The sequence below is a fragment of the Leptodactylus fuscus genome, chromosome 4, assembly GCF_031893055.1.
Source record: "Leptodactylus fuscus isolate aLepFus1 chromosome 4, aLepFus1.hap2, whole genome shotgun sequence".
Classification (NCBI taxonomy): domain Eukaryota; kingdom Metazoa; phylum Chordata; class Amphibia; order Anura; family Leptodactylidae; genus Leptodactylus; species Leptodactylus fuscus.
The window spans coordinates 37,006,871-37,030,574 of NC_134268.1; the positions used below are offsets into that span (position 1 = coordinate 37,006,871).

At 42.7% G+C, this 23,704-nt stretch overlaps 1 protein-coding gene across 2 annotated transcripts in view; it reads right to left on the reverse strand.

Annotated features, from left to right (window-relative positions):
- Positions 1-308: 308 nt before the first annotated feature.
- Positions 309-23,704, reverse strand: part of LOC142200158 (RNA-binding protein 12B-like) — a 29,079-nt gene continuing 5,683 nt past the window's right edge. Inside the window, exons 3-5 of one of the 2 annotated variants that reach the window (XR_012715438.1) lie at positions 14,099-16,020; positions 3,373-3,412; positions 309-533 (exon numbers count right to left, since the gene is read on the reverse strand). Coding sequence is in view for 1 of the 2 variants with exons in the window: in XM_075270313.1 (XP_075126414.1) it covers positions 14,119-15,990 (1,872 nt within the window). In the remaining variant the exon portion in view is untranslated. Of the gene's footprint in view, positions 534-1,324; positions 3,413-14,098; positions 16,021-23,704 lie in introns of those variants that run through there. The other variant, XM_075270313.1, reaches the window with a different exon arrangement.

Genomic DNA, 23,704 nt, shown 5'->3' on the forward strand with positions numbered 1-23,704 from the left:
TATATAGCTTCCCAATACAATTTTATCTCACAAACATTAAACCCTCACATGGTTCTGTAAACAAAAAAAAAGAAGAAAAAAGAAAAGTTATGGTGTTTGGAAGACAAGGAGTCAAAGGCGAAAATCGAAAATTGCCTCTGGCAGGAAGGGGTCAATTACAAATGCCACCATTACGATTAATGGGAAAACTTGTACCATATGACCAGCAGTTTAATTCAATGAATTGTGCATCATCGTTACCAAATATAAAAGAAAGAACAGATTTGGTTTTAAAATAATCTTTATTTACAACATTGTAATGTGCTGAAAATATCCTGCAAGAGAATGACACCTTACCGCTTCCCTTCAGACATGTCCTTTTCTCATCCCTTGGTTGAACATCATGGACTTGCATTTTTTTAACGACTCTGCAACTATGTAAACTTGTTGTATAAGGGTCATCTTCTCTTTACCGATGTGTATGCTATAATACTGTTCTGACCTAAGCCTTTGGCACTTCTTAGGGTGTGTTCATATCTGTGGTTTACTCTGTTCTATTGTAAGAACAAAAAAGCACATTAAACAATAAAGATAGTTACAGGTATTAGAGTCCGGGATACGGATTTCAAATTTCCCTTTTGACATACGACGTACTTCTTACTCTCACAATTCCCCACACTACTCTACCTTCCCTCATGAAAATCCTACGTGACTACGGTCAGCTATGGGAGTATAAGGTCATATAAAGTCCTCTAAGATGGAAAGGGTTTTCTGGGCAAAAACATTTTTTTTTTTTTTTTAAAAGGGCTGTTATTGCTATTAATATTATTATAAGTGCACTCAGATACCTTTAGTAATGTCTTGAGTGATTTCTGGGAGCTCCTGGTATCCTCTGCATTTGTTTAGATGAGTAGCTTCCTGCTCCCTTATCCTATAACTACCATGAGGCATCGCTCTTCATTCAGGTCCCCCTCACTTCTGCTCCATTTCCCTAGCTAGCCCACGTACTACTAGCCCTACCTAACTAACTCAGCCCTCCCCATTATACTTACCTAGCTTCCTGTCCTGGAGATCACTTTCTCCTGTGCTGCCGGGTTCCTTTGTCTCATGACTTCTGCCGGCACCTGCACAATACAGCCAGAGTGCCAGCACTCCCGCTCTTCTGCACAGTCACTTGCAGAAGTGAGGTTTCGTGCCCAGAAGATCAGGACATAAAGACAAGTCAGTATGATGAGGGGGGGGGGGGGGGGGGGGTAGTATTGGTGATGATCTGTTTTCATGAAAATGGAAACGGAACATTACCATAAAGTGTCCCTGGAGCGATCTGGGCAAATATACATTTTTTTATACAAGAAGTTAGATGTTAGGCGGGGGGAGGGTATTTAGTTTAGTGTTCAATTGTCATTTTCCCCCGGACAACCCCTTTAAATATCTGGGAATCCAGCGCTCTCCCTCTTACTCTAAGCTCTATTCTGTAAATTATTATCGATTGTTTTGTGAGCTCAAGACACTGCTGGATAGGTGGCACCCCCTGTATATTCCCCTGCTGGGTAGGATCTCTGCTGTATAAATTACCCTAAGTCCTAAACTGTTATACTTCTTTAAGACTCTCCCAGTGGCGGTCCCCCGTTTGGACTTTCAGAAGGCCATATTTCAATTCATTTAGACTGCTAAACATCATCAGATCCCTAGATCTATTATGATGGCGGTTGGTAGTCTGTCAGTTCCACACCATCTTCATTACTACTGAGCCACCCATCTGCGATGCATTCATTTTTGGGCTGCATCTCAGGCGTATACAAAGTGTGTGAACATTGAGATGCTGACGCTTGCTCCCATGCACCCTAATGCTTTCTTGTGCATCCAAACTTCCCCTCTCCACCAGCTCACTAGGCCCGATATGCCTTACAAGGACGATTTGGGCCACATGCTCCGGTCTATTCCACTATAATTTCCTCCCTATATAATCCACTACCCGTACAGGGGCTGGCAGCTTCTATGGTACGCTCCTGGTCCAGAGCTGGCCCCTTTTGAGTAGCTGATATGCTTGATCCTTTGACTTTGGAGCTCAGGCCCTTTTATTATCTCACTTCCGCATGGAACATTCCTTGTACTAAGTGGTTCCACTAGAACTAAGTTTCCCATCTCGTGTTCCCTCATTTTGTCTCTTTACAGGTATCTACTCCCCACCCCACTGCTATTGAGAGTTTATGTGGGTCGGGAATCTTTACTAAAGGCCTTATTTCCACTATTTGTCAACTTTTATCCTCTCCTCTATTGACCCCCCCTCCCTCCACCTACGGATAGTTTTTTTTAAATTCTTCGTTGCTTCTCCACTTTATTATATTTCTCCTAAGCAGTTTTGTATATATTTTTTATTACATTGTAAACGTTCCTGTGTATGGATGGAGGGAGGTCTGTTACTTGTGGTCTACTGGCTTCTGCATTACCTCTACTACCTGTGACCCCCTCGTTCACATCAGCATTTAGATTCCGTCCGGGGAAGTCCGCATGAGGCCCCACCCAACAGAATACCAAATGCAAGTACAAAGCGCTGTCCTGTAAAAGCGCATGCACCCCACAGGTCCGTGTGCTTACTGGCAAATCTCTGCAGCAATAGTGCGGACAGGAAAGTAGTTCACCATCTATAGTGTATGGGGTCTGTGCGCTTTTACAGCACAGCACTTACGTTTTTATTGCATTCAGGGGGTCTCCATGCAAACTTTCCGTGGACGGAATACAAAAGCAGATGTGAATGAACCCTGACCTTTGGGCTTCTGCTATGGATGTTTGGCCTAGGGGCCTCTGCAGTACCTCTGCTACCTGTCTTGATGTCCTGTCCAGGATTTCTGTTTTAGACTTGGCCTCTGTTTTAGCACTTCTTTTACTAGCCCTGAAATTACTGTTTATACTATGCATGTATTCTGTCTGCTCTAATTTTTGCCTGTATACACACACTGTTTTTTCCCCGACTCTGTGAAGCACTGCACCATTGTCCTAGACCTGCCTGGTCAGCTGCTACAAACACGAGGCCACTTCAGAGGGCATCGACCTGGCAGACTCCTAGATGTGACGTACAAATATCTGTATGAGGGTTAATGGTGAATCCTGGGAAGTCAGATCAGATAACACCCTTACAGGTTGCTCCAAGTCAAACCTCTTTGGTAGCACAGTGTGTTCACAACCCGCTGTCTGTCCTACTTGTATTCACCTGTACTATTCATTTGTGTAAAGTAGTTTCGGAATTGGAGGTAGAGTTTAAGGAACTGGTCATGACCAATGCGTCTGCTTCATTTTTTTTGTTTCTCAAAAGATCCTCAAAACCATAGTAGGCTGCAAAAGATTCAACAATTGCAGCTAAACTCTCTTAGTCGTTCCATGTTCAATACTTACATCTATATATCACCGGCTGTTAATTCATCATGTTTATGGCCTGTAACAAAGTAGATGGAAAAAAGTTAGAAATGTGCAAAAATCACAATAGGCATAAACAAATGGTTAGCTGCTGCTATTATTATTCATTTATTGACAACCATTATTTCCATGGTGCTGTACATTTGAGAGTTTATATACAATACACAACATACACTAAACAAGTACAATGCTAACAGTGACCAATTGTTACAGTGGGATAGAAAGTCCTGTCTGCAAGGGCTTACAATCTATGAGGAAAAGGAGACAAACAATAGATGAGGGTAGACACTGTTCAGATGGTGATGTGGTGACAGTAGTGTTATTGGAGTCTTTAGGGCCTTCTCTAAGCTCATGATTTAGGAAAGGGACAGTCTTAAAGGGGTTTTTCCATCTCCCTATTTCAGCAGCTTTGCCTGCTGTCTCTTCTCACTTCCTGTATCCCCCCCCCCCCAGCTTGCTGAATAGGACACTGTGTAGTTTCACAATATTTATGATTACTGGAAATCTAATATAAATGCAGATCAGATAATATGCACATTCTTGTAGAGAATGGACTCAGTGTTATTGGTGTGTTTGCATACAAAGATAAAATACTAGCTTTACCAGCAAACTGCAATTAGCTGAACTGATTGCCCTGCCAGGAATGGCGTTATGGAAACAATGTGTAAACAGTGGGATGAATAGTTTCACATAAAAGATAAACAAAGCAGCATTGCAAAAGCTATATATTTACATAATCTACCAGTATAGCTAGGATCCAGAAGATGGGAATACCCCTTTAAAGTGTCAATGTACCGGGGAATGCACAGGAGAAGTGTTGGAGACGATTACGTGACGAATGGATAAGAGCAGAGCCTAAAAGGAGATTTTGAGAGGATTGGAAGTTAGGGTGGGTAGGTAGCAGGAGATTAGGTCAGAGATGTATGGAGGGAACAGGTTGTAGATGGGTTTGTATGTCAGCGTTAAGATTTTAAAGTCTAAGGGGACAGCTGATGAAAGAAGAGAGGTTGATTAAGTGAGTGGAAGAGTGGACTGGAGGGTTACAACAGCCTTTGCTGGGAAACCATGGAGAAAGGTGTTACAGCAGTCTAAGTGGGAGATTATGAGGGCATGGACTAGCAATTTGTAGTTTCAGGGGTGAGGAAGGAGCGAATCCTATGCATGTTCTTGAGATGGAGTCGGCAGGCGTTGTTTAGGGCTTGGATGTGTTGCTTGAATGATGTCAAAGCAAAGGTTACCCCAACACAGAATAAAATCTCAACTGAATGTCGATACCCTGCATCAGCAATCCTGCAGCCATATGTGATAGTGGAACATGAAGAGGAATTTCTCTTCATTTTTTGTCTCATGAACTTAGCCTTATACTTCTCTACAGTTATGTCTCAATGGCCTCCTCTCTAATGCTCCCAGTGCCTGCCCTGTTTTTCATTGAAGCAGAGGAAGTATGTTTTAGCTTTACTGCACGTGTCCAAGGTCTGGTATTTGTGCACTAAAGCAGGAGGTGTCCCTTGGCTTCAATGAATGATGAAGAGAAGAAAAAAAAAAAAAAAAAAAATTATATATATATATATTTTTTTTCCAAAGTAGGTGACAGCAATGACTGTATTAACCGTAATGTGAATTTAGCCCTTTTTCCAACTAGAAACTATTAGCAGTTGGGTTGTGTGCTTGCACAGTCTGACATTATGTGGGTAAGTTCACGGTGGACTGCACCTGTATCCAGCTGCGCACTCTGCTCCGGATTAGGCCCAATAAATGGGCTTAGTCCGGAGGAGGGCGTCTTCAGGCCGAGGCGACTCGGCCTGAAGACTGAGCATCTCGCTCCTTTTTTCCAGGAGCCGTTTCTTTGATTTCAATGGGAACCGTCTTTTTGGTCTGGGTTTTGAGGCGAATACGGCCTCAAAACCCTGACCAAAAAACCCCGGGTGAACTTACCCTTACAATCAGTGCTGACTGCCAAACTGGGATTAGTAATAGCAATGACCAGGTGTCAATATTAAAGAAAAGAAATGCTTGTCTACTTTAGATAAGAGTTCTCAGGACAGGGGGTTCTTCAGCTAAAGTAGAGAATACAAAGCCTTTAAAATAATTGGAAAGGAAGTGAAAAGCTTCTATGTGCTGCATGTGTGAATTTTTTCAGTTTAACTAAACTTTCAGACAACTTTTGATTTTCTAGCAGTATTTGTGTCATTAATAAATTTATTAATATATTTTGGCTCCTTTCTGTGAAATCCTTCATTCTATATTGAGAGCTGTATCTGCCTCTCACTGTGTATGGAGTATGGGGTTGTGTGCAAAAATGAAGGTGGGAAAGGGTTACTTCAAACAATTATATCACAGACATTATAAAATGTACAAACTTGCTTTTAGTGTCCCATGAAAGAGGAGATTCTCGTTTTAAAGGGGCTCTATCATTGGGAAATGTCATTTTAGATAAGCATATTCTTACATAGCCTTCAGAAAGCCTATTTCATACCTACCTTTTGTATTCAAATTGCCTCAGTAGATTTTGTATAAGTCCGTTTTGACTCATATGTTAATGAGCTTCCACCGTGCACCGAAAGTGTCTGTGTGCACTGTCTACTCTATGTGTATGTACAGCAGAGGCTGCTGTGCTGAGGACTCATCTCTGCTATCCATACACATAGAGCAGACTGTGATCACAGACACTTCCGATGCACAGTGTAAGGGAGCGTTCACACTACCGTCAGTGTCCGATAGGTAGTGTCCACTCCTAGTGTCCGTTTAAAATCTCGCACGGACATTAGGAGCGGACACTAGCTGTGTCCGTGACACTTTTCATTCATTTAAATGGCGATCGAGTGCGTTCTTTTGCACTCCATGCCTGTCCTTCACTGTCCGCATGTAAAGATGTCAGACTTTTCAAGCGGACAGAAAAAACCTACATCAGGTTTTTCTGTCCGCTTGAAAAGTCGGACATCTTTACATGTGGACAGTGAAGAAAGGGCACGGAGTGCAAAAGAACACACCTGATCGCCATTTAAGTGAATGACAGGTGTCCGGACACTATCTGTCGGACACAGACGGTAGTGTGAACACCCCCTAAGCTCATTAGCATATGAATAAAAACGGACTTATACAAAATCTGCTGAGGCAATTTACATACAAAAGGTAGGTGTGAAATAGCCTTTCGAAAGCCTATGCAAGGATGTGCTTATCTAAAAATGACATTTCCCAATCATAGAGCCCCTTTAATTTCATACTTTATTTTTTCTTTTTAAATAACTTATGCTTAGTCCCATAATAGGACATGAGTACTAGATTGTGAAAGTCTCACATTAGTATATTGGGTATTGAACTACCTGCACTGATTTCTGGTGGGAGCTAGAGCTATTTTTGGTCCAGAACCACCTCAGGTTCTGGCCCAAAATACGGGTAGCTGTGACTGGATGCCGATTAGGTGCTGCTTTGGATCAGCTCCAAATGAATGGGCCTAGTCAGTAGGAGAGAGTGACTTCAGGCGGATTCGCAAGGCAACTCCGCGTGAAGAATGAGCAGGTCTGTTTTTTGGGGGTTTTTTTGCCGGGAGCCGGAATAAACGGCTCCTGGAAAAAAAAAAACTGACCGGTTCCCATTTATTTAAATGAGAACCGTCTTTTTGGTCAGGATTTCCATAGACGAGTATTATCAGGAGGGGAGGGGGCGTTCCTCCCCGCTCACACTGTACAGCGCTATAGGCGCTGCTGTGGAGAAGGACGTTCTTGACAGACTGTCAGGAACGCCCTTCTGACTGTAAAGAGCTATGGTACCGGGACCGAAAGCTCTTTACCTGGAGCACAAATCGGGAAAGTCATTTTTTTTACATTATAATTATGTCTGATAAAGGCGTTGTCCAGGCTAAAGAATTTTTTTTAATAGGTTGGGGGGAGATGAAAAAAAAACAAACAACAAAAACATACTCACCTATCACCGGAGCCTCCCAACATGCTTGTTGTCTTCTAATTCCCCACAACACGTGACCACTCAGCAGAAGGGACCCAGTACGTCACAGCTGAGCAGCAGGACAGGACCACGCTGGGAGGACAGAGGAGCACTGGGGACAGGCAAGTACGGATATTTTCTTTTTGTTTGTTTTTTTGTTTTTTTCACCTCCCCTAACCAAACTAAAAAAATATTTTAGCCAGGACAACCTCTTTAACCCCTTCCTATTAACATAATGATACTACTTAATGTTCTGCACCATGTACTGGGAAGCTGGAATAAAATATTCAGAATAAGGAGGAATTGGAGAAAAGCTGTTTGTGCGACCTTCTTAAAGGCTTTGTTTTCATGCCCTTCACTGACAGCCAAAATTACTTTACCTTTGTTAAAAATAAAATAAAAAATCCATGTACAGCGAAGCATATAGTGTTTTGTTATTTATACAATGTACTTATACAGTTTTGAGGTTTTAATCACGGTTTGTGGGAGACAAAATGGTGGTCTGGCTCTTGGCTGAAGTTGGAAAAAAGTTCCAGCTTTAAAATAAAATGACGTTTAATTACATTACACAATTAATATTGTATAAATGATTAGATCCATAGTTTGTTATTTAATTCCATAGTAATTAAAAATAACTGGCTTTTTAATGAATTACCGCTTCTGATTGACCATGGCTATCACCCATTTAAAAAGGACTGTACTCTGTATCTGCTAATAACTGTTGCTCCACTCATTCCAGCACAGTTGGAATTTTCTCTCTAGCCCCCACCATTCCTGAGCAACAAACACAGTTTTGGTGCCTATTGTACTATTTAAGCTCTGTAATGTCGGGGGGGGGGGGGGGGTGTTAGACGGGGGGTGTGACTCAGAGCTCCAATCAGAGGCAGCCAGTGTCAGAGCTCAGAATCACAGCCCTTGTCTGCTCCTGCCTGATACCGCCCACCTGACAGTACAGAGCCTAAATAGCATATCCGGCACCAAAACTAAAAGCACTGATTGTTTGGGAACAGTAAGGGCTAGAGAAAAAATTCCAACTGTGCCAGACTCAGTGGAGCAGCAGATACCAAGTGATGTAAAGAGATATGATTGGTGTGACGTGATGTAACATCCTCTTTAAGGAGTCAGTCTGTGGATTGGCCTACTAATCTACTTTTAAAACCTTTTCATTTTCGTACAGTCAACAGTACATATTAACTAGGATTCTGGATAAAAGCTGGAATCACCAGTTACCAGGGTCCTGCAGCATTATTACTTTTTTGTAATGGGTAACAGCAGCAGTGAAGATGATTTTACAATACATATACTTGGATAAAGAAGCACTCCAGCAATTTTGTTCCAAATTAGGTGTGTGTGTAGTACTCACCATCAGTATAACATAATATGTACATATTCTTCTTCTTGTAACAGCTTCTTTAGCCAGTTTCATCTCCTACGGAGATCCAAGAAGCCAATCACAGCATCCACCAGGCACACGAGTTTCTCCTGAGACCAGAGGTCAGTCTGCTGCACCCATATTCAGACACCATTACCGTTACGTCCCCAATCCTTGTATCTTTATGTACTTACCGTCCCTACCAACGTGTCAGTTTTCTCCTCATCTCAGACTGTACGGTCAGCTGCATAGCCATTCACCTCCATCTGATCCTTTGTTTCACAGCAGTAAGTAATATTTTGGGAAATGTAGTAGCAACCTCAGATGGTGAGGCTGCCTTACTGCACATTAAGCAAAGTCGATCCTACTGGGAGTAGGATGGTACAAAAGAAAAAGCTGCTGGAGTGCTTCCTTAATATATGTATTCAAAAAAAATAAAAATTGGCTCTAGATGGCCCTTCCTTGTGAGCCAATGCATACTTTACACTCACCTTAGGTCCATAGCAGCGGAGGTATTCCATTCCACCAATAGTGACAGGGACCGTCCTCTTCAGCGTTATGTGAATGGAACGTACAACATTACATTTACCTGGCTGTTACTCCATGTAGTCTCTGCTTCACAAATGGCCTGCAAGTTCTGGTAACCAGGATCAGCGTCTGTAGAGTCCAGCACAAGTCTGTCCCACGCAGATGCAAACATCCTCGTAAATTACTCTTGAGATATGTTCACATAGAGTTCTTTGTCAGGCAAAAAATAAATATGCTTCAAGTTTGTGAAGCAGATTTTTTTTTTTCTTTTGTTAAAGAGATCCTATCATTAGATACCCTTTTTATCCTCAATAACACGTAGCAATAACCTTAAGAAAGGGTATTCTTCTACCTTTAGATGACTGTGCATGCCCGGGCAACAAGAAAATGTACTGTGTAAGCAGCTATTTTCTTGTGGTCCGGGTATGCACAGTCGGCTCTGCCCGAGGCCTAGAAGATTGAAAGCCAGAATGGAAGAAGACTCAGGGAGAGGTCGTTGCAGAAGAAGATAGAGGTGTCGCTGGAGAGTTCTCTCGCAGCATTGAGGACGCCCCCAGTGCTGTGAGAGAACTCATTTGCATACCGAAGAAAACCGGGATTTCTACCGAATGGCGGCGAGGAGAAGACATCTAAAGGGAGGAGAAGAATGGGCTTTCTTAAGGCTATTCCTACGTCTTATCGAGGGGAAAAAAGGGTATCCAATGCTAGGATCCCTTTAAAGCCGTTTTAGAGTGCCTAGCCCACAGGATTTTATCTCTGAGCAGTTTTTGAAGTGTGAGGATTTTCAGGCAGGATGAACCTGTACAACTTATTTCTGCTAAAGGAAGAATTTCTAACTTTGTCTCCCATTGAAATGAATGGGAGGCAGAGCAAGTTTTTTTTTTTTTTTAGGGCAAAGACCTCAAAGTCTGATCCAAAGACATCTGTGTGAACATATCCATTCAGCAGGAACAATTACAGCAGGAATATTCAGAGACCGATTTCTTGTCTTTGGGGGTATTGCTCTTTTTGGAGTAGAGGATAGCTTTCTAGTTACTACTGCTTGTAAACAGAGAATTCAAGCAACAATAATCTATGATCCAGCGATGTAATCTCTACCATGGGGCACGGTAGGTAGTAAACACCCAGTAATGAAAAGCGTTTTAAAACTGAGATTTTATTTTAAAGTAAAAAAATAAATAAAAAGTCAACCTCTGAAATGAATAGGAAAAAAAAAAAAAAAAGTTGAATGGCTGCTTCCATCTCCAGGATTTGATGCCACACGATCACCTTACTCCATGGGCCCTTCACACTTCATTTCTTGCAATCCTGGATCAGCAACATCCTCCGGTGGTGCAATATTGTTGACATCCTATTGTATTACTACCAGGCTGTTAAGTCCATTCACACAGAGGAAAATGGTGAGGAATTTGGTGTGGAATTTCAGCGCTGAAAAAAAAAAAAAAAAAAAAAAAGCCTCCCATTGACTTCAGAAAAGGGAACAGAAAAAGGAACACATTGAAGTCAATGGGAGGCTTTTTTTTCAGTGTTGAACTTCCACACCAAATTCCTCACCATTTTCCTCAGTGTGAATGGACCCTTAAAGGCAGACTAGCTTCTCCACCATGTTATAGAGCACATTACATGGATAAACTCTACGCATCTGTCGTGTCACTTTTCTAGATTTAGAGAAAAGTCTTACGCAAACGAATCAGTAGGTGCACTGGGATCAGACCATCAGCTACCTAGTCATTACCATTTAAGCCCCTACAATCACCTGCCTGTGCCACCCCGTGCAGCGAGAGCACTGCTAAGACATTACCCTTCCTACTTAACCCTTAGGTACTATCATGGTTTCCAGCATAACGATATGTCTATGGTAGTGGTGTATGAGAGACACCATGATAGTACTTAAGTGTTAAGTAATAAGCAGTTCTCCCTGGGCTGAAGGCCCGCCCCCAGTGCACCAACTGCTTCATTTGCTATTTTATGGTTTTGGATCAAAGGTTCCACTACGCACCTATGTATCTGTAGAAACAGACCACAACCAAACCCTGTGTAGTCTGGTCCTGTAATACACACCCTTCCCTCATGGATTATTCCATGCAATAGTTTATTACATGCTAGGAGGATACTTACACTGCAGATATCACTATCCTTGTGAAAGTGGCATTCCCCTCTAAAATCTGTCCTCCGTAGCACCAAGCCACTGTGAAATACACCAACTGGTCCTGTTCTCCATCCCCAAGGATCCTTAGAATTTTTCCTCAGCAATCACTCCTCTCCAAGCCTCCACAAGCAGATAGTGCAGCTTTCTCAGAAGCAGATGTCCATCGATAGTTGGTTCAGTTTTATTTACCTTGATTGTCCCCCCCTCCATATACACATAGAAAGATTAATAAAACTCTTAGGCCCAGTTCACATCTGCGTTCTGGCCATTCTGTTCCCCTCTCCGCATGAAATCTGCAGAGAGAAGAGTCCGGCGAGCAGCACTTTTCTCTCTGCATTTTTTATGCAGAAACCGAACAAAAACCACACGGATCCCATTATAGTCTATGGGGTCCGCAGGTTTCCTGAGGTAACCAATTTTTTAATGCACATTAGGTTTCCATTCGGGGGGGGGGTCCCCAAGTGGACCCCCAAACAGAAACCTATGCACAGATGTGAAGCAGGCCTCACAGGGAAAAAAAGTTGATGCCATAGCATTAGGTTCCTGCTTTTTTTTCCCTCAATGGCCTCTGAACAAGGAAAGCTGATTGACTGGCACAGGCATCCTCTTATTTCCCCTTGCAATACGATAAATCTTATGCATTCACTATAAAGGGCTTTTTCATTTTTAAAGAAATGTTTTTATTGATGTAAAAGTAATGCCCCGCGTAACATAATGCTGTGAGGAGGCGCCTCCATGCAATCCAACAGAACAAGATGTGATATAAGTCATTACATGTGATATAAAAGGGTTTATAACACTGACCACGGATTGGCAAGTCAATATAGTTGTGCTGCAAGATTATGGGACAAGGAGCAGTTCATACTGTCTTGGTTGAATATTAGACTGCATTCACACATTGAAGTTATTGCATGCATTTTACAGTATACTGTGTAGACCTAACCTTGCAGTAGAACATTGCTCGCTCCTCACATATAGAAACTAAAGGGCTATTCTAACCTGTTCCTTTACAACACAGTCCTTCCTGCCCTGCCTAAGCCTCGATGGTTACAAGTTAGTCCCAAAATAGTCAGCCCTAAACCTTTGTAAGGCCGGGGTTCCATGTGGCATAAACACACACAGTCTCTGCAAAGTGGATGGAAATCTATCGAATCCCGTTCACACATTGCAGAAAAATACGTGCAGTGGACATGCTGCGATTTCCCAAACCGCTGTGATCTTGGAAATCGCAGCATGTTAATTATACTTATGGAAATGCTGGCGGTTTCCCTATAGGTATAATGGAAGCAGAAAGTCCGCAGGGGCGACCTCTGCAGGCCTTCTGTGAAAAGCGCTGAGGGAAAAACTGCAATTTTTTGCTGCGGCCAGCTACGTGGGAACTTTGCCTAAGGGACCACATCACAGAAATGTTATACAGTTATAAAGTCATCTATAACAATTGCAGAGATATAAACAGTTAAATTAAATGACGAATGGAATTCTAACAAAAGGGTTCCAGAGAGATATATACACAAAAGAAAACTTTTACCTTAAGCCGGAGAGTATAGTTGGAAATTAAGTTATTTTTATAAAAATTAAGCAGTAATTCCCCCATCACTACAGCGACATCAGTCCCAATGGTCTCTGCTGGCTGCTCCAAAGTAAGGAAGTGGCATCTATCCCTAGGTCACCCCTGAAGCAAGTCCTTGATGACAGGACAGTCGGCATGTGACACAGATCGGCTACAGTGATTGACGCATCATCACTGAAGGAAAGAACCAGCAGGACCATCAAAAACCCATTGCTGAGTGGTGGGTGAATTACCGGGTCATTATAGCAATATTTTATTACATGGTCAATTTTGGGATTTTTTCTTCTATAAATATAGCCTCTTTAAAAAAGGGGGGGGGGGTTTCAGGTTTATCAATTGATTGATCTTCAATTGAAGATCAGGAGGGGTCCAGTGCATGGGTCCCCTTCCCAGAGTGCTGCTTCCACTTCATAGGCCATTTGACGTCACATTCATCCGTCACATGGCCTGTTCGCCCCCGAGTCCCACTCAAGTGGATTGGGCTAAGGATAGGTTATCGATCGATAAGCCTGAAAAACCTCTAATTCGAAAGTCCACCTTCTATTTTATCTAGAATCTATGGTTTTTTTGCTCCGTGCCAACCTTTCACCATGTCCACTTCTTAGTATTCTTTTATACTCTCCATTGATGCAGTTGGGATTTTCACTCTAGCCCCTACTGTTTCTGAGCAAACATTTATTTTACTTTCAGCACAACTATGCCCTCTACTTGCAGTCAGGTGGGCGATACCCATCTTTCTGCTCCAACTTAGGATCGCCCACCTGACCGAGCATAACTGTGCTGAAACCAAGAGTGTCAATTGCTCAGGAATGGTGGGGGCTAGTGAAAAAAATCCAACTGCTGGTGAAAGGTCCTCCTTCTCTTCCACCCAATGATCACGATGGCCATTTTAATCCCAACACAAAAAGCTTGGTCAATTCATTCTCCAAACTAATAATTTTCCGCTTTATTTCTGTGTGTAGTTTAGTCTAATCTACAACAAATTGTGGAAAATAACTGCTGTTTCACTATCAAACATACTACACTTTGTACATATAAATGAATTGGTCACAGAACAAAAAAAAAAACAAAGGAAAATTGGCTTAATATGAAACAATTGAAAACAATTCCAATGTTGGAAAATTACTAAAGGCAAATCACTTACCAAGGGAACAGTCCCAGAACTCAGAACAAACTGAGGAACACCTGCTTAAGGCCCACTTCTTTCTTGTTAAGGGTATCTATGGCAGACACTGCTTCTGCGTAACTGGGCATGCGCACGGTGGCTACGCCCTTTTCAATATTTTTGAGATTCACAGCGCTCACTTTGTAGTCATGAAAGAAGTCTAAAACTTCAGCAGCGGTGACGGACGCGGGCAGATTTCTAATAAAAACTAAAGTGACTTCGCTCTTCTTGGTCACTTCAACCTCGTAGGTTGATTCCTCATTGCAAACATTTGCATCGTCCAGACTTTCTTCTATAGGATCGTCCTGAATCAAAGGGGGTGGTGGCAGCACAAATTCTGATCCGGGCGTGGGTTCAGTTACTTTACTTGAAGGAGTTGCACTTTCCGTATCGGAACGTATCTCTTCCTCTTTCGATTCCGGTGCTGATGACTCTTCATTGGTTTTGACTGGTGGTGGTGGTGGTGGGGGAGACACTCCACGGGGAACCATTTCAGGTAACACATCCGAAGTAAAATCGGGCACATCATCTGCCTCAGTAACAATGGTATCTCCTTGATTTGCCTCCTGTAACGCCTTCATTTGCTCCTCATTAATGAGGCTCAAGAGGATTTTAATCCCCAAATAGGTCTGTTTATTTTCCTTTTCAGCTTTAGATGCCGCTTTTTCATCTGCAAATTTTACCAATGTTTCCCCAAGCCCATCTCCTTTACCGTCCAGTAACAGAGTGATGTCATCCTCTTTTATAGTATGTCCGGTAAAGAATTTTTGGACATCAACTTTGGAGACATCGAAAGGAAAGTTTCGCAGATAAAGGTACCTGCGTTCTTTTGAGGATCGACTTGGAGACTTTTTCTTATCTGGGTGATCTTTACTAACTCGGACTTTCATACGTTGGATTAATTCTGACACTGCCTTCTTGGAGATGGGTAATATATTTATAGTGTGGCCTTTGAAGTTTTCTTCATTTAAGCGGAGTGCTCTTCTGTAATCTTTTTCTGTCGTGAACATGGCAAAACCTTCTCTAGTCCTTTTACCTTCTTTGTCAACTAGGAAGGTGATCTGAGAGTCTTTCATGTCGAGATCAAAAAAGAACTTCTTGATATCTTTTTTCTCAGCTCTGTAACTCAGATTAATAAGATGCACCCAGTACTGACGCACACAAGGTGATGAACGTCTTGATCTTCTGCGAACTGGCGATCTGGATCTGCTCCGTGGTCTTCCAAACCTAGGTAAACGTGGAGGTGTCCGCTGCCTTCTCCTTACATCATATTCTCCACCATTTTTGATCCATTCGACTTCATTGGAAAGCTTAAGTGTTACTGCTGAACCACAAATGGGCATGTTGTTAAGTTTCAGCCCTTCGCTGGCATCAGTAATCCTTCCAAACTTGACGATGGCATTACCGTTTCTAACTCCGTTTACGAATTTCAAAAACAAGACGTCCTCCACAAGAAGCCCCCTGAAAAATTCTCGTATTTCCACTTTAGTAACTTTGACTGGCATCCCATGCATGTATACATAGGAAAATGCTGCCGGGTGTCTTTTCTCTGCACCTCTTACATTAGGCCCTGGGTTATAGGGACCATTTACTGAAGGATTTAGATTTATTTGGTACATTTCCAATGCATGTCTCATATCCTCTTCACTGCTGTATGTAAGACGGACATATGAACCTTTAAGAGGACGGCCTGACAGGCCCAAACCATACCGAGCATCTTCGTATGTTGCAAATACAATAAAAGCCTCCCCGAAACTTCCACCTGTGATGTACACACCGCCTCTGGGAATATTCAATCCACAAAAGAACTGTCGAATGTCAAAAGAATCTGCTACAGGAGGAAGACCCTGCAGCCGGATGATAAGTGACATTTTCGGGGGAAGAGGGGAAAAAAATTACACCTGCAGGTAAGAGAAAAAAAAAAAAAAAGTGTATAATGTCTAGTTTTCTTTCAATAAGAGAATGGATATGTAGTAGTAACAAACGCCAAATTTACCTTGAAATACTAACAGAAGACATTTAGGCCCCATTCACACGGGGCGCGGTATGGCGTATTTTGGTCCAGATTCTGATGCGGGAAGCCGCAACAGAATAAGGCCAAAATGCGCCTGCCATGACTGTTGCGGCTTCCGACAGTCGCAGCTTCCCGCTCCGGAGTAGGCACAAATGAATGGGCCTAGTGTGAAGGGGGCGGCCACGAGGCTGAATCAGCCACGGAATCTGCCAGAAGAAAGGGCAGTTCGCTTCTTTTTTCAGTTGCCGCTCACGGAAAAAAGTAAGCTGGCGGTCTACATAGACCTTTATTGTGAGGGATCGGATTATGACGTGGATTCAATGCCAAAATCCGCCCCCTCTTGCCCCATGTGAACGAGCCCTTATAATACACAAGAAAAATACATTGATATGAGTTACATATATCTATATATGGTATAAGGTTACTTTCATTGTTCAGATCTCTCAAAAGATCGGAACAGAAGAAAACTCATCCTTTTTAAGGGGATATTCTCACACCTGTTAATGTCCGTTGCTCTCATCCATCATAGGATAAGAACAATGGACATTAATATCAATAGTGTGACAGATGCAGACACTGCCCCTTTGGTCCTGTTTGTTTACTTTTGTAACAAGAAAATCTCTGCAGATCTGACTTTTTCTTCTATGGAACTTTGGAAGAAAGCTTCAGTCATGATGTTTTTCCATCCAAGTCATATAAAGAATATAGTCCACCTTCTCTCAAAGCATATGCATCGTTTCATGAGGAGTGACTATTTCTGACCATTATATGAGCAGGCTCTATCTGTAGTCTGAATTTCTCTCTGAACTGGTGGCTGGAGACTAGTTCCTACACACAGCAAGTATAGAGGAGACACAGACATGTACAGTGCAGGAACGTGCAGCACTTGTTTGTTCACTGACCCATTCACTTCAATGGACAAGTCTGATCTATAAAAACACTCCCGATAGTCCAATCCTCAAAAAATATAGAGCATTCTTTCAAGGATCTCAAATGCCATATGGCTGCTGTACTGGAGTGAATAGGCACCAACTGTCTCTTAGAAAACACCCCAGGATCATGCAGGAGATATAGAGAGAAGTACTAACTTGCTCTGATGTAAAAGTACCACACTCATGATGTAAAGTTTCTATTTAGCTCCAGCATCACACTAAGCCTCTGCTTGTTTCTCCTCTCCATAAACGTATCTAACCTCAGTCTCTAGTTTGCTATAGCAAAGTGTCACGGAGCAAAGGTATACGTCTTCCTCCGGATGGTCTTTTGAATCAACACGGACGCAAGAGGTCGGGAGACAACAGCAATTTATTGTAATCCACAAAGTTAGTAGCCGGCGGCGGTCACATCAACCGTAATAACAATAAGTCCACAGAAGTCACAATCCAATGATAGCTTTGGCTCCTTGGTCCTGTAACCAAATCCTGGCTCTCTGCAGAGCTGTGCACAGGCCAGCTAACACATACTAACTGCTAGCTACAACTATATACTAAGACTGTTACACCTATATCTGTGGGTGGGAAGGGCTGAGTCACAGATCCTTCCCCCCTCACCTATACCAAGGAGAGCAGACTCCCTGTCTACTATGGACAATGCACCATCCAACATCTTCTTGGAGACACTGATCAGATTATCTCCACCCATTGTCCTCACTGGTCCTCACTAGTTAGAGGTATTTGCATACAATGTGCTAACACACTAGACCCTAATCAGCCAACTACACATTGATGTATATAACAGGTTAGAGAATACATTCCACATGAAATATATATTACACATTGCCTATAGTATAGACTCTAACCATCCCGTGACACAAAGATTTTCAGAGTGGAAGTCAATTTAGCTTAATGAGGCAGAACAGGAAAACAACCTGATAAGGGGAGAAAAAAGCATTTTTCTCTGATATACACAGTCCAGTCATATTAATGTGACCACTGCCTACTTTTGACGTTAAATAACTAATCACAGAAGGCACGTTTTTCCTCAGGATGATGGCATCTACCAGCAGGACAATGTGACGTGTCATAAAGCTCGCAGTGTATGTGCCTGGTTCAAGGAGCACCAGGATGAGTTTACCGTACTCCCTTGGCCAGCAAATTCCCCGGACTTGAACCCAATCGAGAATCTGTGGGATCACCTCGATCGGGTTGTTCGCGCCATGGATGCTCAACCGTATAACCTAGCGCAGCTGGCCACGGCACTGGAGTCGGCATGGCTCAACATCCCAGTGACCATCATCACAACATCCCCTCTCTTCCTGCACGTCTCGCAGCGTCCGCTCTGTGAAAGGTGATTACTCTGGATTTTGACAGGTGGTCACATTAATGTGATTGGACCATGTGACTGATGTTCCCCCCTGACCAGGTTATATGCTTGGTAGAGTGCACAGGGAGGCTCTCTGTGCTCATCAAGTGCCCCTTCACAGTAACAAAGTTGTATTTGTACAAGTCACGTGACACAATGCAAGTAGAAGCTCTAAACAAAATTAGAAGTACAATAACAATAGCGTCCCTCACAAATTAGTCATTACAAAGATTTTCTCATACATCAGGGTTTCTCCTGCCGTCCTGTCTCCTCTCCCCTCTATTTTCTAGTTTTCAGCTGTGTCAAGTATTGTCCTCTGTATCATTTACAAAGTGCCATTATCTGTGGATTTACATACAGAAATAACAGAAGAAACATTAGAGATGAGCGAGTAGTATTTGATCGAATACTCGTATCGGTCGAATACCACGCGGGAAAACTCCATTGAATTCAATGCAAAAACCTCCTCGTGCTCCTCATCCTGCTACTTCCAGAACTTAGAGGATCCAAGGTGTCGAACTTTGGTTTCCATGGAAACCGGAACAACATTTCCGTTTTTTCCCATAGACTATAATAGGATTCGATATTCGAACGAATACTACTCGCTCATCTCTAATTTCTAGCTCTTATCAGGGGTCAGCATCTGAAAGGGACAGAAGAAGATATACCGTATTTTTCGGACTATAAGACGCACTTTTTTTCCTCCCAATATGGGAGGAAAATGTGTGTGCGTCTTATAGTCCGAATGCAGCGTGTGCAGCGTCTGTGTCCCGTCTGTCCGAATGAAAAGAAGAGCAGCACGGTGCCTGCCTGCTCTGCCCCTCCTTCCCTGTCTGTGTCGCGTGTTTGCAGGAGCGAGATCTGAGAGGCAGGGAAGTAGGGGCGGGCCAGACAGGTGAAGGAAGCGTGGTTTCAAGCTTGCCGAGAAAACCACGCCTCCTTCTCCCGTCTGGCTCGTCCCTCCTTCACTGCCTCTCAGATCTGGCTCCGGCAATGAAACCACACAGACAGGGAAGGAGGGGCGGGCCAAACGGGAGGAGGAGGCGTGGTTTTCTCGGCAAGCTTGAAACCACGCCTCCTTCACCCGTCTGGCCCGCCCCTATTTCCCTGCCTGTGTGGCATCATTGCAGAAGCGACATCTGAGAGGCAGTGAAGGAGGGACGAGCCAGACAGGTGAAAGAGGTGTGTTTTCAAGTTTGCTTAGAAAACCACACCTCCTTCACCCGTCTGGCCCGCCCCTTTTTCTCTTCTTACATAGCTTCACTGCAGGGTGTCTCTTTCCATCCATGGATGAGATTAGATAGAATAGATAGATAGACAGACAGACAGATAGGAGATAGATAGATAGATAGGATAGATTAGATAGATAGGATAGATTAGATAGATAGATTCAAATCACCCCCATAGCCCTACAATACATATAAAACAAAAACATTACTGTGAAACACATACACATTTGGTATCCCTGTGTCCGAAAGCCCCCGGTTCTATTTACATTGGTGAAATATTATATTATTAGGTTATTAAATATTTCACCAATTTTTTTTCCTTAAAATTTTTTTTTCCCTATTTTCCTCCTCTAAAACCTTAGTGCGTCTTATGGTCCGGTGCGTCTTATAGTCCGAAAAATACGGTAGATGGCCAGGAGCAGGGAGTCATTTGCTGACCATTATGTCTAGATAAAACATGTGGTCTGGTACCTAGGCAATGTGCCGTAAATACTGAGGAGGCATAATGGACGGATAGATAAAGCAACGTATTGGGTAAAACATTTTAGATATCTTAACGGAAAAGTTTAAATATGATCCTGGAGATAGGACTACCCCTTTAAAGAGGACCTTTCATGTCCTCGGGCACAGATTGTTTTATATGCCGTTACAAAGCTGACAGTGTGCCGAATTCAGCGCACTGTCGACTTTCCCATTATTTGCCCCCAAGCTGGAGATACTAGTGCCATTAGTTTGGGCACTGATCTCTGCCCACCATCAGAAGGGTGTTCCCGACAGTCTAGCTGGGCTGTGAGGAACGCCCCTCTTAACAGTACTTGTCCATAGCCTTGTACTGGAAGGAGGGTGCGTTTTTCACGGTTTAACGTCATGGCTAGCCGGTAAGAATGCCTCCTCTGACAGTACAGAACGATGGACGAGTACTGTCGGAGGTAGGGGAACGCGTTCCTCACAACCCAGCTAGACTGTCAAGAACGCCCTTCTGAAGGTGGGCAGAGATCAGTGCTCCAGCACTGAGGGCACATAACGGGAAACCCGACAGTGCAGTGAATTCAGCGCAGTCTGCTTTCTAGCGGTATATAAAACTGCATGTGCATGAAGACATGAAGGGTACACTTTAACAGGTAACATTTAGAAGGTGCTAGACGTCATAATAGCATTTCCACATGCTAAAGATAATTTCGCATAGACTCCTGCATGCAAATATTGTTATAACCAAGAAAGTTTGACACAGCATCTTCAGAAAATTTGCAAAAGATAAGGAACTGCTGAAAAGTTTTGAATTTTCTAAAAACAGAATAGGATGTTTTCTATATTGAAAACACACATCTAGTCCACATGGTATGAATTCTGGCAGCCTGGAAGCTAAACCGATGAAACAGAACAATGGTACTAACAGTAATAAAAGAGCAATGTAAGGCTCACACTCTTATCAAGGATTTTGTTTAAACCTGACGGACCCTGTTGTAAGTCAATGGTAACCACTTGTGTATAATAAATAGAAAATACATTGTAGTTACAGACAGAGCTGAAAGTGTCCAGAATCTGGTCACTCACCGAAATAAATAAGACCTTGCAGGAATACTTTACAGATCATCTAAATCTGGACTACAGGACATGGTTTCTGCTCATGTATCTTCACATCTGACCCTACTGTAAACCTGCTGTGACTACGATAATGTTTTATGAAGTCCAAATGAATTGCAAATGGTCCAGTGATTTTCAAGAATCTCTCAAGAACATCTTTCTACTATGGAAAAAAAACTAGTAGTATTGCAAGCGAACCAAATTACTACATGTGCGATTCCAGCCTAAGGTTGAGGTCATACGTTGCTTTTTTTTGCTGCAGATTTTGCTATGGTGTTTTGAGCTAAAGGCTAGTGTATAAGTAGAGCAAGGGAGAACTACAAGAGCAAAATCTAGAATATAAAAACTTTTCCCACAAAGTTTGGCCACAGCGTATAGGAATATTATTTCAGCATTGTAAGCAAGGCAACATGTAATAAAAGGGTAGTCAATTCTTATAAAGCAAAAGCATATTGCAGTTTATGATCCCTGAAGGTGTGACCTGCAACAGTACTGTGACAGTATACAGTGTTGGCCAAAAGTATTGGCACCCCTGCAATTCTGTCAGATAATACTCCTGTTCTTCCAGAAAATGATTGCAAGCACAAACTCTTTGGTATTAATATCTTCATTTATTTTGCTTGCAATGAAAAAACACGGGAGAATGGGAAGAAAAAAAAAAAAAAAAAAAAAAGTCAAATCATTGATCATTTTACACAAAACTCCAAAAATGGGCCAGACAGAAGTATTGGCGCCCTCAGCCTAATAATTGGTAGCACAACCTTTAGACAAAATAACTGCGAACAACCGCTTCCGGTAACCATAAATGAGTTTCTTACAAGGCTCTGCTGGAATTTTAGACCATTCTTCTTTGGCAAACTGCTCCAGGTCCCCCCTGAGATGTGGGGGCCTTCTCCAAACTGCCATCAAGAGATCTCTCCCCCACAGGTGTTCTATGGGATTCAGGTCTGGACTCATTGCTGGCCACTTTAGAAGTCTCCAGTGCTTTCTCTCAAACCATTTTCTAGTGCTTTTTGAAGTGTGTTTTGGGTCATTGTCCTGCTGGAAGACCCAGGACCTCTGAGGGAGACCCAGCTTTCTCACACTGGGCCCTACATGATGCTGCACAATGTGTTGGTCGTCTTCAGACTTCATAATGCCATGCACACGGTCAAGCAGTCCAGTGCCAGAGGCAGCAAAGCAACCCCAAAACATCAGGGACCCTCCGCCATGTCTGACTGTAGGGACCGTGTTCATTTCTTTGAAGGCCTCTTTTTTTTTTCCTGTAAACTCTATGTTGATGCCTTTTCCTACTTTTGTCTCATCTGACCAGAGAACAGTGTCCCAAAACGTTTTTGGCTTTCTCAGGCAAGTTTTGGCAAACTCCAGCCTGGCTTTTTTATGTCTCTGGGTAAGAAGTGGGGTCTTCCTGGGTCTCCTACCATACAGTCCCTTTTCATTCAGACGCCGACGGATAGTACGGGTTGACACTGTTGTACCCTCGGACTGCAGGGCAGCTTGAACTTCTTTGGATGTTAGTCAAGGTTCTTTATCCACCATCCGCACAATCTTGCGTTGAAATCTCTCGCCAATTTTTCTTTTCCGTCCACATCTAGGGAGGTTAGCCACAGTGCCATGGGCATTAAACTTCTTGATGACACTGCGCACGGTAGACACAGGAACATTCAGGTATTTGGAGATGGACTTGTAGCCTCGAGATTGCTCATGCTTCCTCACAATTTTGCTTCTCAAGTCCTCAGACAGTTCTTTGGTCTTCTTTCCTCCATGCTCAATGTGGTACACACAAGGACACAGGTTGAGTCAACTTTAATCCATTTCAACTGGCTGCAAGTATGATTTCGTTATTGCCACCACCTGTTAGGTGCCTCAAGTAAGTAACAGGTGCTGTTAATTACACAAATTAGAGAAGCATCACATGATTTTTCAAACAGTGCCAATACTTTTGTCCACTCCCTTTTTTATGTTTGCTGTGATATTATATCCAATTTGGCTTTTTGGCAATTCTTTTTGTGGTTTTCCATTGAAGACAACTTAAATGAAGATAATAATACCAAATAATTTGTGATTGCAGTCATTTTCTGAAAGAAAATGGAGTATTATCTGACAGAATTGCAGGGGTGCCAATACTTTTGGCCAACACTGTACATCTAGATACTTGTACTGTGAATGACACGGAGCTATTAGGCAGGCCCCTGATAGTACAGAGATATAGGTAGCAGAAACTAGCAGCACTAATATCTCTGGAACCAACAGAAGAGGCTAACAAAACTGAAAGTGTGCCGAATTCAGAGCACGGTCATCTTTATAATGGTACAGTCCCTGACCAGAAGTTCTGTCTTTTATCCATGTTGTGGAATCAAAAGCTTATAACCTGACTTTAAATTCATCCATTGGTTTTAGAAATGACTCATGAAAGCTGAAACCATCACAAATGTTTTTCTTTTTCTTGTTAAGAAAATA